The sequence below is a fragment of the Cebidichthys violaceus genome, unplaced genomic scaffold, assembly GCF_023349555.1.
Source record: "Cebidichthys violaceus isolate CVI_PGR_0920_01 unplaced genomic scaffold, fCebVio1.0.p SCAF_9, whole genome shotgun sequence".
In the NCBI taxonomy this organism is placed as follows: domain Eukaryota; kingdom Metazoa; phylum Chordata; class Actinopteri; order Perciformes; family Stichaeidae; genus Cebidichthys; species Cebidichthys violaceus.
The window spans coordinates 15,558,708-15,576,425 of NW_027176975.1; the positions used below are offsets into that span (position 1 = coordinate 15,558,708).

A 17,718-nucleotide genomic window follows, 5' to 3' on the forward strand; every position below is an offset into this window, starting at 1 on the left:
GTATACCAAGACCGGATGATTAAATCTGGTCATTAAGTGAGTTGGAAGGTGTAGCGCTGAAGGCGGTGTTTTTATTGATGTGGCAGGAAGCATGGGGGTGGGGGGGGGGGCTGACTGCTGCTGCTGAATCTGTAAATCTCACAGACTGTTCACAGTCCGCTCCCACTTTTAAAGGCGTTCACACAGCTCCACTCTCTCGATTAAGAACACACTTAATGTTGCAAACAGCCCAATAAGCACCATGTGGTAGAGGCGGAGATGATGTGAAACCGAAGGGCGTGTTAATGATGGCGGGCTGTCGCCAGAGCAGGGCTCCTGCTGCACCCGGAGCTCTTGCTCTGGGGACGTCGGCAGGTCTGTGGATCCACAGGGAAGGTTGCGTAAACATTGAACCCTGTTTCCCGAAAATCATGTTCATACACAAGAACTCTGCAATATCATAGGGACTTTAGTGGCCTAAACTTAACAACACATGGGATGCACAATGCAAACCCCAGTCTCTGGTGCCAACATTATGTGCTTTGTAGGCCCAACCATCCTACCCGACCCCCTCCCTTCAACAACGTCACACCCCCTGAATTTGAAAAAATACATTGCCGGTAAACGTATTCCAGGCGGCAGTTATGTTTTCTTCAAATAGTATTTGGTAGAGTAAATCAATATACAGTACACAATATTTTGTAGGAGGCTGGGTTGGAGTATGACAACTGTCCACAAGGACTCAAACAAAGTGATGAATGCTGTTTTGTTTTTGGACAGCTATGAAAAAGACCCGGCAGAGGTTGTTCAAAAGTAACTTAATATCAAGCTAGAGATCATCAAAGACAATTTCAGGGGGTCTTACGTTACTCTTTACTATATCAGTAAGCTTTTGTGTGTGATTATTTTGTTTTACTTGTGGACAAAGCCAGGGGAGTTGTTACCCACCTGTTAGCTGTAGCTTCATATTTAGCATACAGACATAAGATTGGTATGGACCTTCTCATCTAACTCTCAGCAAGAAAGCGAATAAACGTCAAACCATTCCTTATAAAGGAAAGGTCAAAGGTCTATCCTAACTGACTTTGACAATGACAGTCCCTCACAGCTAAGTGATTACTATAAATATACATTTCCCATGATTCCTTTCTAGACAAAGCAATCTCAACCTTACTTCCAGTGTGTCCTGTGACCCTCTGCCTTCAGGTCCGATAAGAGCCCAATAAGCCAAGTGATTCGCCAGTAGGGAAAGGGCTAATTAACATGGCCTGTGCCACCATTTGTTTGATGTGGAAAGACATCCTTTTGATGTAAAAATGTATGCGAAATGATTATCAAGATTGCAGCTTCCCTCCTAATCTTGATGTCCCATTCTGTATTTAACATTAATTGGAAACATCTTAAGCTCTGGTCAGGATAATGGTGTGTGACTGCAGCACCAAGTGGACATTTCCCTTGGCTCTTATCCTCCTCTTGTGACCCATTCACTGTGTGTTTGGTTAAACCTAAACTCTCCGTGAAGCTAATGTCCAAGATAGTAACTCAGCACCATAGAATATGCTTACATTTATTCTCAGTGGGAATATTTCTAACAACACTGATTCTTTTTTACAGGATACTGAGCCACAACAAAATCCGAGTTCTGAGAAATGGATCCTTCTTTGGGCTTTACGCTTTGGAGAAACTGTGAGTAGCCTACTGTTTATCATCTTTTATGAATATGTAACTTCTGCAGATGCTACGATGTCATGTTTATTGTTTACATGAGTTATATTTTATGCATCCATAAGCTAGCCTCAGCGCCTTTGTATAGAGAAACAGACAGGGTATCAGTAAGATCTGAGCAGCTCCATGCACTTCTATCCAATCATGGGCTTCTGTCCAGCAGGGAGGATGATACACTCAGACTGGCTATCATAGAGTTATGTTGAAAAGCTCATATAATTACACTTCAGTCCTTCATTATCAGGTAAGCCCCACTCCTCAGGTCAAGATAAGAGATCGTTGGGAAGAGGTGCCTGTTGGCAGCTTCGCAGACAGTCTAGTCCTCCTTTTTAGCATCGTAATCTCTTTGTATGGCGTGTGCGCCATCATCAAGTCAAAATTTCAAGCTGTCTTCTTTCGACCAGTGCTAATCAGCAAATGTTTGCATGTCATGATGGTGAGCATATTTTGCATCAGCATACCAGCATTGCCGTGTGAGCATGTTAGCATGATGATGTTAGCATTTAGCTCAAACCACGTCCAGACTAGGACAATTGCTAGAATAGCTTGGGGACATTGACTTGTGCGCTTCAAACAGGAGATAATACAGAGATTATGTATGATATTATGATACGTCTTTTGGTCTAATTTACAGTAATCACGGTCAAGACTGGCATTGGCCAGCTACAGGCTCCTGGGATACTCCTGGGATGTGTGAATTACATATAGTATGAATTTCCCACCAAGGTGTTGTTTTACAGAGCATCCCAGTAAAGCTTTATAGCGTCCTGGTAGCTAATAACACACGTGGAGCTGCTTCAGTCTGGATACTGTAGTCTGGCAGACATACTTATTTTGTTAGGGGGGGGGTGGGTATGTTGAAGGGATATTAGTTCCACATGCCACTCAGAGCTGCCACCCATGAAGCTAACAAGCCTCTCAAAAATGTTGAAAAAAAGAAAAATATGGTAATTTGCTGCAGTTGTTAGCTTGTTAGTACCAACCTGCTGGAGCTCACACCAGACATGCCAGTCGAGAACAAAAGCCAAATTTGCTGAAATTGACGTTTTTATGTCTGGCATGTGAACACCGTGGGTGAATAGTTCCAAGGCCAAATTCTCGGCTCTCACCTCAACTGTCTTGCACCAAAGACGTTGATAAAGCTGTTGACAGGAAGACACTATACTGAGGCCCTGTGTGTGCAAGAATAATTTAAGTAAAAGTCAAAGAAGATCTGTAGCTTGAAGTGTTGAGTGTGAATGAGATGATGTTGCTTGTTTTTTTACAGTTTCCCTGTAGCGCCGTAGGATAGGTGGCTCGGGTAACCTGAACTTACTCACTAACTGGCCCTTGTAGCTGGAGCAGTGATAAAACTAGCAGGGGGCAACAGGGTGGAGCTTTCCTGCAGGCTTATAGCTAAAAGAACTGCGAGAAAGACACAGAACAGGCAGACAAACAGCACACACACACACACACACACACACACACACACACACACACACACACACACACACACACACACACACACACACACACACACACACACACACATACTTGTGTGAGAAGAGGACATAACGTAAATCATGCAGGCCTCATTTCACTCCTCTGCCTCAACCTCTGCTGGCTCTCTGACACACAGCGGTGGAGGTCTGCTCACTCACTCTGACGTCTTCAACCTTTAATTGAGTGCTGCACAGCTTATAATTACATCTGAGCTCATGGTTAAAATTGCTGTCCTATGTGAAAAATGCCACATTGAAATTCACAGTGGAAGGGCTTGAAGGGATGTCAGTTTAAGGTTTAGCTGTGAGTTTTTGTCCGTACTGTGAGATCTCAGGATTGTTTTGTCTCTTCAGCCCGCCATCGCTCTTCAGGTCCTCTCATTGTTTCCAGTTTATCGTCTACATGTCTACATGTGCTTGTCATTTGGAGCAGTTGTGAACAGTTACTCATATTATGTGGTCAGTGCTGTAATCAAAGGCCAGCCCACTAGGGCTGAGTAAACACACATCAGGGAATTACACTGCATCTCTTCCCCTATGTGACAAGGATAAACAGTCTGCTCCCTGACTGCACATGAACACTCTCACTCTTGGTCCATCTCTGTTATGACTCCAAGTGTGTACTGAAACTCGGAGTGTGTTTCCTAGTATGGGCACCCTCGCTTCTTGTCCAGTCGTTTCAAATGAGTCTGGGAAATCTCTCAGCAGACGCACACTCACGCTCACACCAGACATCTATTCAGAGTTGAATGCAGTCTGATCTGCCGTTGTTAGTTGGAGAATACAGCTCCCGAGCGGGCCACCCTCCTCCTGGCCCGGGCCAGACAGTGCAGCAATCTACACAGTTAGCCCTTTCATTGGGACAAACCTCCTCAAAGCCACTATTGCCTTCATAACCTGCCAAACCACCCAAGTGCAAAGGAGCAATTTAGCCTTGTTTGTTTTTGCCCTCTTACTGGACTACTGTGTTTTTGTAGCTCTTTTAAATAGGCTTGCCATCCAACAGCTACATTTGGATCTTGGAATACCTCATTTTTTCCAGCTTTTGGGATGAAACACCAGTTGAATCATACCTGCCATCTGTGGCGGTGCTTGCTATATGCAAAATAAGTCACATACATATGTGTACACACCATCAGGCCTTCTATACTGTACCTGTGTACCTGTTTGAGTAACTCCACCTCTTTGCACGTCGTTCCTGATTGGTGCCAACGCTGGCTGCCCCTCTAATGAGACGGGACCTTTATGAGTTGTGGACAGATCCCAGCAGCCTGTCCTGCACTGATTTGAGGCGAGGTAATGAGAATAATGAGCAAAGAGAGGGTCGAGGCAGTCTGGCTCTTGTCCAACTGGGCCCCACTGCACCATGGGACACAGGACAGGCAGGCAGGGGCACAAGGGGCGCTCATTATCAGGTCTGCTCACCCCACTGGTTGAGAGGGAGCAGAGAGGAAGAGCAGAGGGCAGCGATGATGATGGATGAGGGAGCAGCAGGTCGCCTGCAGTGAGCAGGACTGAAAGCCATGAGTGAGGCTTGTGTTTAGGACTGGTTATACGCTCAAAGGTGTTGGCAGCATGATAGACTTTGTCAACAAAGGAGTCTGAAATGATCCCTGCAGTATGAATCTACCTGACATGACTGTACTTTTACTTTTGTTGCGCTACAGAAGAGTGTGCACAGGAAATATCATGCAAGATTATTAAAAAAACCTGTTGACTTATAACAGCTTCATTCAACAGCACACAATAAGGAGTTGTTTGTGATTTATGCTTGTAGAGCAAAAATGATTAGGGAAAGTTTGCACTGAAACCTGTGACCAAAGTCACACAGGCATGTCTGCGTGATAGAGAATATATACACTATTATCACTTTAGGGTTACGGATGCTTAGTCTAATTCATTACTTTTTTCACTTGATAGTATCTGTTATAAAAATGTCGAGACGGGCAACTCAGTCTTCAGCCTGAGCCTCTCTGAAACCAACCTTGAAATCGCCTCTGCCATTCTGAGCAGCTGGGGTTAGGAAGTTGTCCAACTTAAACAACTTTACCATCTGACACAGGGGAAGTGGAGCCAGGATGGCTAAAGATGGTATGGTGGCTGGAGAGAGAGGGAGACGGAGGGAGGGAGAGAAGGAAAGCACACTCCTGCAGTTTGTCTTATATAAATCTGGGGTTGTTTTTCTTAGTGGGAGATTAACGTTATTTCCACACAGGCTAAGCAAATTACCTAGAGTGGGAACAAAGCAGAAGTGGGCAGCATTGTAGCATGTAAAAACAGTGCAAAATGTGCGGCGATGGCGAGGAGCCCTCCTGTCTAGACCAGTCTGGGTAAGACAAGGTTCAGATTGTAGCAGCCCACCATTCTGAAGAGAGCAAAGGCCAGCTGTGGAGGTTGCACATGGGAGTCTCATTTTTCCCTCACAGAAAAATGTACATTTGTGTTAGTATGTTTGTCTGCAAATGCCATTGAGTGGCCCCCAGTTAGGCAACAGTCACCTAATGAGAGTGCATGACATTATGGGGTGGAGCGGGTGAGGAAGGGGTTAAGCGTGCTGGAGAGTGGAAACAGAAAGGGGGGTGCTGCTGGAGTTGATAGACTCCAGATGTGTCTTTCAGATAAACTGAAGGAACGGGGTGTGTTTGTATTGCAAGCCTAGCTCAGTCATGGCTCTGGGGGTTTATTGAAACAGTGAGTGAGCCCCCTCATAAGCCCATTACCAAATTGTACGCTTTATACGCCAGTAACTCTCTCTCGCACTCTCATTCGGCAAACTTGATATGGTTTCAATGGCATTTTCCTCCAGAGGAACTTGAGCTTTCTCTGGACTTACTTCCCCCCACTTCCGTTTGTGTTCCTTTTCTGCTTTATTTTTGCATCTCCACTCTCCCAGCTCACAGGGTCTCTCGCTGTTCCTCCCCCTTCCCACTCTCTACATGCTGTAGTCCACCTACTGGCTGAAAATTCACTCACGGACTTGAGTCTGCCTTTTCATTGATAATTTCAATGAAAGACGTTTGTTCCTGTTTCCTTCCCAGTTATAATGTGTACATTGTTTCAATTCTATGTCTAGCAACTTGTTGGTGAAGATGACCTATGAAACGTTTAGGTCTTTCAGATCACATGACCCACTTTGACCAAATTAAACTAATATTATTTCATAAATATCATCAAGATCAAGTGTAACAACAGAAAGGAAATAGCATTTTGCTGCCTTTGACCATCATCATTCATCTGACAAATGTTATGATCTACTGTATGTCCCATTAAAATGTTAAACTTTCTTTGGTTCTGACTGCTGTGCATGCTGGTAGATCTCAAGAAAATCAACAGAGCTGCCAAAATGGGCATCGCCCCCTTCTCTCTGCTGCTCCAAAAGCCATAACTGAAGTCAATAATAGTCCGTGGTTCCAGAGTTTTCCTTGGCAGAATAATCTCCAGCTCGTTTTGCTACAAACTATAGAAACATATAATCAACTTAGGACATTTTACACTTCAAATGAAAGTGTATATTGCTATTTCTGTGCAGTTAGGTCCACAGTTTATGTTACTGTCAGTCATGAGCAGAGCCTTCGTTTGACCCATAGTAGAGTAATGGCCGGCGATGATCAGGTGGTGATTGTCCAGGTTTGACAGGAAATCTCAAGTATGTGTCCAATAGTAATCCAAATAAAAGCAGTGTTATGAATGTAATGGTCTGTTTATGCTCCTTTACCTTCATGGCTGCACCAAAGAAATTGGTTTCTAGATAAACACAGATGAAAAGTATAGGTTAGGTATAACCAATCTGGGAGAAAATCAGGAAAAAAAAATAAAGAAAATAATCTGGGGAAGGGGCAGCAAAGCAGGAAATTAGTAGAAAAACAAGAGCTCGGCAGATCCCGGTTTCCTGTTTTGGGGGGAAGGCAGGAGTACGTTTGGGGCCAGTGTTACAGAGCCCCCATTGTGAGCAAGTGTGTTGAGGAGAAGGGAGGTGGGGTATGCGGGGCCATACACAGGGACGATTTTGCTCAGTACTGAAACCCCTAACCCACCTGCCCCTCCCTACAGGGGAAAGCTAGCTAGTAAAAAAAGGAGAAAAAGGAAACTGTAAAAATAAACGAGCAAGGGCCTCTGCTAGAGACGCCAACCAGACAGGAAATGACACGCTACACAAAAATGGCCTCCACCGACCTCTGTCAGGAACCAAGGTGCCAGTTACACCCCCCCCCCCCCCCTTTGCTTTTTTTCACAACAAACCTTTAATCCATCTATAGACATATATATCTCTTTCTGACTTCAGGCAGTTATATACATTTGCAACAAGATATAAATATGATTTAAGTATTAAAAATTGGCACTGTAATGTCATTAAAAATTCCAGGAACAGGAAATTCTTGATTCCAGTCTGGCGATAATGAGTGGCCATTCCCTGGCTTCAATCATTTTCCCAGCTCCCTCTGGGTCCAGGGCCTAAACAATGTCAGTGGAGCACTCCAGTCCCTGTCGCTGTGCTCCTGATAATGGAGCACTCTACGTCTGGAGCGCTTTACAGACCATGTCTTCATTATTAGCCTCTCGCTGCCCTACAAGCACGTCGCTCCTCTCCAGCCTGCATGGGGCCCAGGTGTTCATCCCATATACCCACAGAGAAATGACTCTTCAGAATGGCAGAGGACCAGCCCCATTGATCAGGGGGAGGGAATAGACATTCTAAATGGCAGCCGCTGCTTCTGGGCCCAGCGTCAGCAGACAATGGTCCCTTCTGGGCTGGGAGTGAGCTTGAGTCTGTCGCAACCCCATCACACAGGCCGCATGTGGCGATGAAAATAAAGCACTGCACTCCCAAGTTTACAAAGCGGAACTCAAAGAGGAATAATAATGCGTCAACACGCATCAAGAAGCCTTTTTTAATTAAGTATGCTGCTACTGAAGATAATGAAAAAGTAATAGCTACAAGTTGCAACTTCTAACTTTTTCAACTTTGATGTTTTCATCCTCTGCAAGTGTGAGGCTTTGAAGTATTTCTTGTCTCTGCTATTATCCTCTTGCATGGTGACAGCTGTTGTCATCAGTGTCGAGGCCACTGAGCTGTGAAGTTGTTGTCAGGGAGGGCGCTGTCTACTTCAGGGGGCACACAGACAAGTCATCGCCTAAGTTTGAGGCCTGCTGGAGCTACTGTACTGTAGGTTTGAAATAAAGCTGGAAATACATCTGAGAGTGTGGGCGAGTGGCGAGGGGCTGCAGCACAGATTTAGCCTGGATTATGGTGTAGGGCTCAGCGCTTGGCGAGTGCTTCAAGTCCTGTTGACTCTGGTGAGCTCCTCCACATTCCCCAGCTTGGTGATAAGAGAGTGTATCAGAAGAAGTGGACTGCTGATACTCTTCAGGCCAAAGCACACACAGCACTGTGACCTATCAAGCCGGGTATAAAGGGGCAGACTGTAGGAAATAAAGATGTTTGATGTGTGATAGTTGTTTATTTATTGCTTGTTGATGGCTGGTTTTTATCAAACTGGGCAAAAGGTTTATCTTCAGAAAGCTTTAGGTGCTTGTAAACTACTCACTATCAGTTTAATGTGCCAATGTGTGGTTCTCATTGAAATAAAGTCTCTGCAGCTCACTTAGGATCATGCATGTATGCTTTAGCTTACCGTGAACGTCCAGGCAAAGAATGTAACCCAATGTGATGTCTCCTAAGAATAGCTTAGGATTCTGGCTTCTGGTTAGATACACAACACATTACAGTTATTCTTGCATCAATCAACCATGTACGGATTGATTTAATGTATGATTATAGTACATTAGTGTTTATTGTCTGTACAATATATTGTGTAATTTAAGGTAAGATTTAGGGGCCTTCAATAATGATATTGCACTCTTATAACATTGCAGTACTCTACCATCAAACAGAGATGAGATAAAAATGAACCAGTCTTGAGATCTGGTCCAGAATTGTTCAAATTGAAATGTACAATAGTGTTTAAAAATTAAAACAATGCAGTAAGTTTCAGTATGAGACTCTTAAAAGCCCCTTTAGATAACATGACGCAGTTGGTCATAAAATAACTTATTTGAGAGTGGAGTTAGCAGCGTTTGAGTACATGATATCACCAATAAATAATATGACAAGAGAAACATGCAGCACATTTTAGTCTTTTTAGACTTGAGGTTTGAAAGTGAGATTGTTATAGTAACCTAATCAGGATTTGGGGTTCATGCGTTCTTGCTTACTTGTAGGATTGTCTTAATCCCTTTACAGTATATGGAGGTCAGTGTTACACACCAAAAGCATGTGTGTATGAGTGTGAAAAGGACAGACAGGGAGGAAGAGACAGTCATCAGAGAGAGGAAATAGTGGGCAGTGCCTCGTCTTTCATCGCTGCACTAATGAGCCCCGGGACACAGACTGGAAACTACAGTATTGTTCTCTGGTCAACAAATCCTATACAGCTACTGACATGCAGAATCTGTACATTCAGAGCGGGACGTATAGGCACACAAAGACTACCACATACATTGTGACAGGCCCACACACACACACACACACACACACACACACACACACACACACACACACACACACACACACACACACACACACACATACACATTTGATTAGTGAACTTAATATAGTTCCAAGCAGATTTTTTTTTTGTCACAATCATAGAGGTGGAAATGTCTCCACCTTTTTAAAAGCTGTGAATGTGTTGCAAAGTGACAAGCGGGCATGCACTCAAAGAGCTGGGCTGAGCTGTCCAAGGCTCTCTGCTTTGAGACAAACACAACAGAACTCAGCCTTTTGGTCTGAGGCCAGATAGCTTTTGCTCCATCATTATAACCTGTCTCCCAGCTATAATCCAGATATGAGCGATGGCACAGCAAGTGTGTGGACCAACAGCAAAACCTCTGATCGCTGACTCTCTCACAGCCATGCAGCACAGTATAATTATTTACTGGAAGCCATTTTCTAAAACACTTTTCCTGATCAAAATAGCTCATCTCATGGAAAGCGGACAAGACAATGGTTAAGAGATGCCTGAGGTTCTACTTGGTGTGAGGCAGCGTGGTCGAGAGCAGCAGTGACAGATCATTTTGGTGGGAAAAAGGACCAGAAAGTCCCCTGAGGTCTTGCCTACCACAGTGGCTTCTTGGGTTAAAGTGAATTAGACAAAAATGCAGCTACGGTGTTTATTTTTTTGAGCTCCTGGAAGGAAATCCTCTTCTGTGACCGGTCCAATGGGAGCAGGCTTTTTTTATGCTGAAGGAACACGGATCGCATTCCAACCAACAGCAGCTATGTCCTGCAGATAACTATTCGTCTCCTGACCTATTTTAACCTCGCTATTCCCTCCAATAATAGAAAAACGTCTTGGATTCAAAATCTAATGCAGGTTAGCTGATGGAGAGGGGCATCTGGCTGAATAGTTAAACACATGGGTGTGGGTGCTGAATGGGAAGAGGGTGCAGCAGATAGTATTACATTTGATCTTCAAAGGTCTTTGTCAGTGTTAAAATAACTTTTTGGTAAATACTGCAACTTAATTTGCCTTCTTACCAAGAGTTAGATGAGAAGATCGTTACTACACTCTCTCTCACTCTCACTCTCTCTCTCTCTCTCTCTCTCTCTCTCTCTCTCTCTCTCTCTCTCTCTCTCTCTCTCTTTCTGTTAAGTTTGAAGCTACAGCCAGCAGGGGATTAGCTTAGCTTAGCATTACGACTGGAAACAAGGGGAAACTTCTAGCGTGGCACTGTTCAAAGGTAACAAAATGGCTAATTATTGTTTTTACATTTAGTTTTTTGAACGGATCAAACAAACAAAATATCAGATGCTAATTAGTGAGCTGTAGAGGTGCTGGTAGAAAGAGGAAGCAAACGTGCTATCTCTCAAAATGTAGAACTATTCATTTAGAATAGATAGATAGATCATCATTATCCTTAGATGCATTTTCTCATCAACCCAATATTTTCTCTCTCCTCAGAGACCTCAAGCACAACCTAATCAGCACCATCGTGCCTGGAGCCTTCCAGGGTCTTTCTGAGCTTCGAAAACTGTAAGTAGACATTAACGTGATTCTGGTTCAGTGCAGCCAGAGATGGGCAGTATTTCTATTACTTGTATTTGAAATACGTATTTCAATTGCTTTTGAGTATTTTGTAATTTGTATTTGATACGGCTGATAAAAAATCTAACGTAATTTGTAACAAAATACTTTAGAGTGGAGTCATTTTGTATTTAAAATACTCAAAATACTTTCTCCACGAATCTGGTCAGATCTGGTGATGGTTATAATATCAAGCTAGCGATCGATGCTAACATGCTAATGACGCTAGCATGCTGTCTAGGCTAGTGCATAGCCAGTGTTTAGCAAGTTAGCTTATCAGTGGAGTAGCTATAGGAAGAGGGAGATTGGGAGCTTGTATGTTCATGATAACTTTATCAAGAGACGTCTGACCATCTAATCTTGTACTGTATTACAAGTGATGCTGTATCTTCTCAATGTGAATGTCATAATGCCATATCAATTACTGGCAGATAATATAGTTCACAGTTAGCCAGGCTATGACAGTAGATGTCCATTTGTTAAAAATAACTAAAAAACATTAAATATCCAATTTATTTTATTTAAAAGGCATATTATGAAAGTATTCTTAGTTGTATTATTTCATACATTCTACAGTTGGCCAGGTGGACAAAATGTCTCAGTACAGTAATTTATTTAGGCTCTTTACCTGTGTACAACTGGTTTTAATTCTATATTTTGCTTTTATAGTATACATAGGCCTAATGTGTGATGCTATTCATATGTGATGAATATTTTCTTGTTGATACAAAGCCAAAGTTTATGGGCTGTTAAAACCATTAATAATATATTATATATATATATATATATATATATATATATATATATATATATATATATATATATATATATATATATATACATAATCTATCAAGTTGTTGTCTTTTAACAGGTTTGTTTATTTACACTGACATTCTGTGACTGTTCTTCCTTTTTGTGGGGTTCACCAGAGCTTTGTGTACATTATATAGCCCAAACCTGAATGCTCTGCTATACCAAATTGTATAAAAATGTATTGTATTTTGTTACATTTTCTGGCACCAGTGTTTTGTATTTTATTTTAATACATTTATTTGAGGGGTATTTTGTATCAAAATACATTTTGATGTATTTTTGCCCATCTCTGAGTGCAGCAAAAATATATAAACAGAAATTTGAAACACTTGCTGTGAAATTTTGCACATTTTAGTTTATACATATGAGCACCATTTAACAGTAGTTGTTGAAAGAGACTGGCCCACATATCTCCTCACATCCTAGGCAGACACTGTTTTGGCAGCTCATGGCAGATGTCATGTGTTATATTGAGCTCCTGGTGTTAGTGTGACAATAAGGGCCTCCTTCACTAAGTGTTTCTGCCGATCCTTGCGGGGCCCCTGCAATGTCGTCTCTAGTGTGTCGCGTCAGCCATGGTGGAAACGTCAGGGCCACGCCGTTTCTCCTCACACGTTGGAACACACATTGGAAGTGACAGGACGGCTGCTCGCTCACTGCGTCTTTGGACACAGAGGCCTGGTTGTGGCGTGGGTCGGAGCTGGTCGTCTGGGTTGCACCGCGTGACTCCCCTTCCCTCCTCCCCCTACTTGTGTTTTCCCTGCAAGGTCTGGAGCTTTTCAAAACAAACAGGGGGAGATAAACACATGCTCTGGACAGCTCTCTACTGGGTAGTGTCAGAGGTGCAACAGAGCAGATCCCTCTCTGGCTGTGGCTATACATCACACTCAGAGGTGGACGGCAGGACAGGGGCCCTGCTTTTACCCCATCAGTGATAAACCTTTACTGGGTCCCATGGAGTAGAGATAAGAGAAAGTGTGCATGCTTATGTTTAACTTTCTAAGCTTTCTAACTGTGGAAAATCACTATTTATTTTATTATAAACAAGACCAGGAAGGACGTCCTGCGCGGTTTTACCTTCTATGTCGGATATGTAGCGTTTGATCTGCTATCACAAAAACAACATGGGCATTGAAAGTCAAGATATCATAATCTGTGACTGTGACGAGTCCTCCTGATTCAAAAATAACATTCCTTTGTCTTTTCTCACTTTTAGCGACCTATCCAACAACCGCATTGGCTGTCTGACTGCAGACATGTTCCAGGGGTTAACCAATCTCACTAAACTGTAAGAGACAGATCCGATGAAAATATTTTTACTTTCTGCATTGTGTGGAAGCTATGGAGTTCATATCTAGTTTTGTGTACTGCTAGGAACCTCTCTGGCAACATCATATCGACCATGGACCCGGGTGTGTTTCAGGAGCTGCCGTCCCTCAAACTCGTGTGAGTATTAGACAATGTCAGCATTATAACCACAACAAATTTACTCTCACAGCATACCATTCCATATGTGAATAAAACGTTTAATATTCTTGACAAAAATTAAGTTTATTTAAACTTAATATTTATTTTACCTATGGTTTGTTTTCACTACAGCTTCAAGTCTGAAGGAAAACTGAAGATTTAGAAATTATGATTTATTTGACACGTATTTATCTGAGTTTGCATATTTTCATCTATGTATTATTTGTTGATGAAATACACATATTTACTAGACAACAATAAAGTAGAGGATAAGTCTGTCTATAAACATTTTAGATCTGAACAAACTTTTGTTTGATTTTAATATATGGTACTGCTAGTTATTAATTAATTTCAGAGCGAAAGCAACAAATCTGTGATATGTAACAGAAGTAGTGCTGGGGTGTCTGTAATTCAACATTTGTTGTCACTTGACAAATATGCAACAAGCCTTTAAGTTGTTTTTTTTTCAAGCACAGGTATGATATGTTGATCCTATAATGAAGAGATAACAATGCATCTGAGCCAGGTAGCATGAAAATAATGATAAATGACCATCTCTTCTCTCTCCAGGAACTTCAACTCAGACTACCTGTCATGTGACTGCGGGTTGCGTTGGGTCCCAGGATTCTTTCGCAGCAGTTCAGCTCGGCTGGGGGACGAAACCCTGTGTGCCTATCCCAGGAGCCTGAGGGGAAAGCCCCTGCGTGGACTAAGGGAAAGTCAGCTGAGCTGTGGTGAGAGCCTGGCTAGAACGAGGCATTTGAATGAGGCGGTTCACCGCTTTGTTTCAGAGAACATTGGCTTGTGAATAACAATGCCAGTACACTCATATCAGTGCAAAAGATCATCTCGGTATTTTTAAGGATTACTACACCAAATTGGATTGAAAGAAATGAATCCCAGCAGCTCAGCAGGGACACATTATTAAAAGTATCAGTGCGCCGCGTTGACAACTAATCCTGAGGGTTGCATTTCAGAATTGGTGCTGTCTGCATCAAATCTGCTCCAGAACAGCAGACTTGTAATGGCTTCTGTTGAAACATTTAGCTGGGGTTGAGAAATGAGAGAGCAGCAGAAATAATTCAGAGTGATGATGTGTAACGGTCGTATCTCCTTCTTTTCCCACTATGTTGCTCAGACGGTCCTCTGGAGCTGCACACCCTGTCGCTGCTGCCGTCCCAGCGTCAGGTTGTCTTTAAAGGCGATCGGCTGCCCTTCCATTGCACCGCCGCCTTGGTGGACAAGATCACCACCTTGCACTGGCGTCACAATGGTCAGCTGGTGACCTCTGACCCAGAGATGGGTGTCCAGCTGGAGAGCAGTGTGCTGCATGACTGCACCTTCATCACCAGGTACAGGAACTTGAGTTAATCAAGCAATCAGATTGCTCTCTTTCATCCTCTATGCTGTCTCTATTCAGACGTCTACAAGCTTTAATTTTTGTGCAAAGAAAATTCTGATGAACTTAAAATGATGAATGTTTAACAAGTTCAGACACACAGTGGAGCATGTGGCGATAATGTGTTATAATGAGCTGTCTCTATCCTCTTTATCCAGTGAGCTTATTCTATTCAACGTACATGTGGAGGCCAAGGGAGAGTGGGAGTGTGTGGTTTCTACTGGGCGGGGAAATACATCTCGCAGTGTTGAAATATTGGTGCTGGAGAACAGTGCCTCCTTCTGTCCAGAGGATAAAGTTGTCAACAACCGTGGGGAGTTCAGGTTAGTTACACTTACAGTAATTATTAGTACATGCTTAAAGATCCAGTGGTCTTACTCTTCTATGGTTTTAATCCCCAGGTGGCCCAGAACTCTGGCAGGCATCACCTCACAGCAGTACTGCCTGCAGCTACGTTACCCTTCCCTGTCTATGGAGGGAGGTATTGAACAGAAAAAAGCCTCCAGACATTGTGACCGCTCTGGAAACTGGCAGGAGGCTGACTATTCAGACTGTCACTACACTAATGGCATCACCCGTGTCCTGCATACATTCATCCTGGTCAGTAGCGCTTAGGTTTACTACATTACATGCTTCCTGTTTAGTAAACACTATGTATTTAACCTTGCCCTTTTTTTTGCTCTTTCTTCACAGAGACCCATCAATGCATCCAATGCTGTCACTTTGGCTCATCAGGTGCGCACGTACACCCTGGAGGCTGCAGGCTTTACTGACTCTGTGGATGTGTTGTATGTTGCGCAAATGATGGAGAAGTTTATGGATTATGTCAAACAGTTGCGAGAGGTGAGAAAGATGGCATTCCATATTTAAAATGGCTATATACAAGTATGTGTATATTACATTACTATCCTTTTACATAAAATTTTTGTGTGTGTGTTCCAGTTGTCAGAGGTGTTGGTCGAGATGGGTAGCAATGTGATGCAGGTGGATGACCAGATCCTCGCTCTTGCCCAAAGAGAGAAGAGAGCCTGCAGCTCCATAGTCTACTCTCTAGAGACATTGGCCTGTCCTCAGCTACACAGTCATGCTCAGGACTTCTCCATGGTAGGGACTATCATCATACATTTTGTAACATTTATTTAATCTCATCACAAACTTCTCCTTTTTTTTTTTTACAGAGCAAGTTCATTCAGCTTCTAGAGAATCTTACTTAATATGTTTATAGTTAATTGTAACAACAGGAAATACATGTATGTGTAGTTTGGAAGTAATACTTAAATTTTCATCATGGTTTTGCCATGTAATACAGCAAAACAATGGAATGTCCAGAAATGATATAAGCGAAATGTAAGCCATATTATATTGTCTGGATGACTGAAGAGGACATGACAATGTATAGAAACAATCTTTCCCATTTATATTTGATTTTGATACCTGCAGGTGTCTAGAAACATTGTGATGGAGGCCCACTTCATTCGATCAGCCTACTTCACTGGCATAACCTGCACTGCTTATCAGCGTCGCGAGGACTTAACGGGCAGCCTGGGAATGGACACGTCAGAGTCCGCTCATGAGCAGCCGCTTCGTTTTCGCTGCAGCACCGGCTCCCATAACACCTCCCTCAACAATTTTCCCCTAAAGGTAAGGTGTGAACACCCGTTCTTGTGTCCACTTATAGCTACTGTTTCTGCATACTGACATTCACAGTTATCGAGGTGTACTGGTGGATTTCAGGATGAAAATTGTGTTTTGTTTCTTCAGAATTCAGTAGCCCTGGCCTCTGTGACTCTCCCAGCTACTCTGTTTCCTCCTGATGCTCCTGCGAACTGTAAGCTGCAGTTTGTAGCCTTCAGAACCGGCAGCTTTTTCCCTCTCTCCGGGAACTCAAGCAACACTGGGGAACACTCTCGTCGACGTAGCGTCAACACTCCTGTCATATTTGTTGGCCTAGGTGAGAAAACATCTCAGCTTATTTTGTGAAACCGCCTTTGTTCAAAAATACAGATTAAAAGATGCTTAGCATTTTTTGCGTCTTTTTTGTTCTTGTTGTAGATGGCCGTGTAAAAGATGCCATCATGTCAGAATATTTTAAGTGCTACGACTATAGCGTATATCTTGAACAGAATATCAGCTATCTATAACATCAACAACAACGTCTTGGGGTCAAAAAAATGTTTTGTATTTTTAACTATTTGAATTTAGATAAAAATCTATTGAAGAAGAAGCAGGAAGCCACTTTCTCTACCAACAGCGGCCCTAGCCCTAAAAATATAAAAGTAACTGTGACTGATATCTTCTATCAATTTCCCCCTTTCTGTGACAGATGGCTGCAGCAGGTGGAACCACTCGGAGCCCATCTGGGTGTCGCTGCGCCACTTATCTCCTGGTACTGATGCTGTGGCAGCCCAGTGGAGCCTGAGGGCTCTGGAGAAACAAGGAAGCTGGAGCCAGGAGGGCTGTCAGCTGGTCCACAGTGACAGCAGCACCTCCACGATGCGCTGCTCTATGCTTAGCAACTATGCTGTGCTGCAGGTATGAGTATTTAATGTATCATTCATCCAGGATCAACAAGGCTGAATCAGACTTTCATTGGACTTGCTTGTGATTTGTTTCTAGGAGGTGCCTGACTTCCCCAACTCCACACACATCTCTGTAAGGGTGCTCCACCCTGTGGTCTATGCCTGCACTGCAGTGCTGCTCCTTTGCCTCTTCACCATCATCATCACACACATACTACACCACAGGTACTGCAGTCTATGCTGAAAATGAC

General features: G+C 43.0%; 1 protein-coding gene across 1 annotated transcript in view; it reads left to right on the forward strand.

The window, feature by feature from the left end:
- The window catches only part of adgra2 (adhesion G protein-coupled receptor A2), a 37,530-nt gene that overhangs the window by 15,514 nt on the left and 4,298 nt on the right, over positions 1-17,718 (forward strand). Inside the window, exons 2-15 of the mRNA XM_068703804.1 lie at positions 1,594-1,665; positions 11,147-11,218; positions 13,299-13,370; positions 13,457-13,528; positions 14,120-14,283; positions 14,688-14,901; positions 15,107-15,271; positions 15,350-15,548; positions 15,642-15,791; positions 15,891-16,052; positions 16,389-16,589; positions 16,710-16,899; positions 17,272-17,480; positions 17,565-17,692. Coding sequence (XP_068559905.1) covers positions 1,594-1,665; positions 11,147-11,218; positions 13,299-13,370; positions 13,457-13,528; positions 14,120-14,283; positions 14,688-14,901; positions 15,107-15,271; positions 15,350-15,548; positions 15,642-15,791; positions 15,891-16,052; positions 16,389-16,589; positions 16,710-16,899; positions 17,272-17,480; positions 17,565-17,692 — 2,070 coding nt within the window. The remainder of the gene's footprint in view (positions 1-1,593; positions 1,666-11,146; positions 11,219-13,298; positions 13,371-13,456; positions 13,529-14,119; positions 14,284-14,687; positions 14,902-15,106; positions 15,272-15,349; positions 15,549-15,641; positions 15,792-15,890; positions 16,053-16,388; positions 16,590-16,709; positions 16,900-17,271; positions 17,481-17,564; positions 17,693-17,718) is intronic.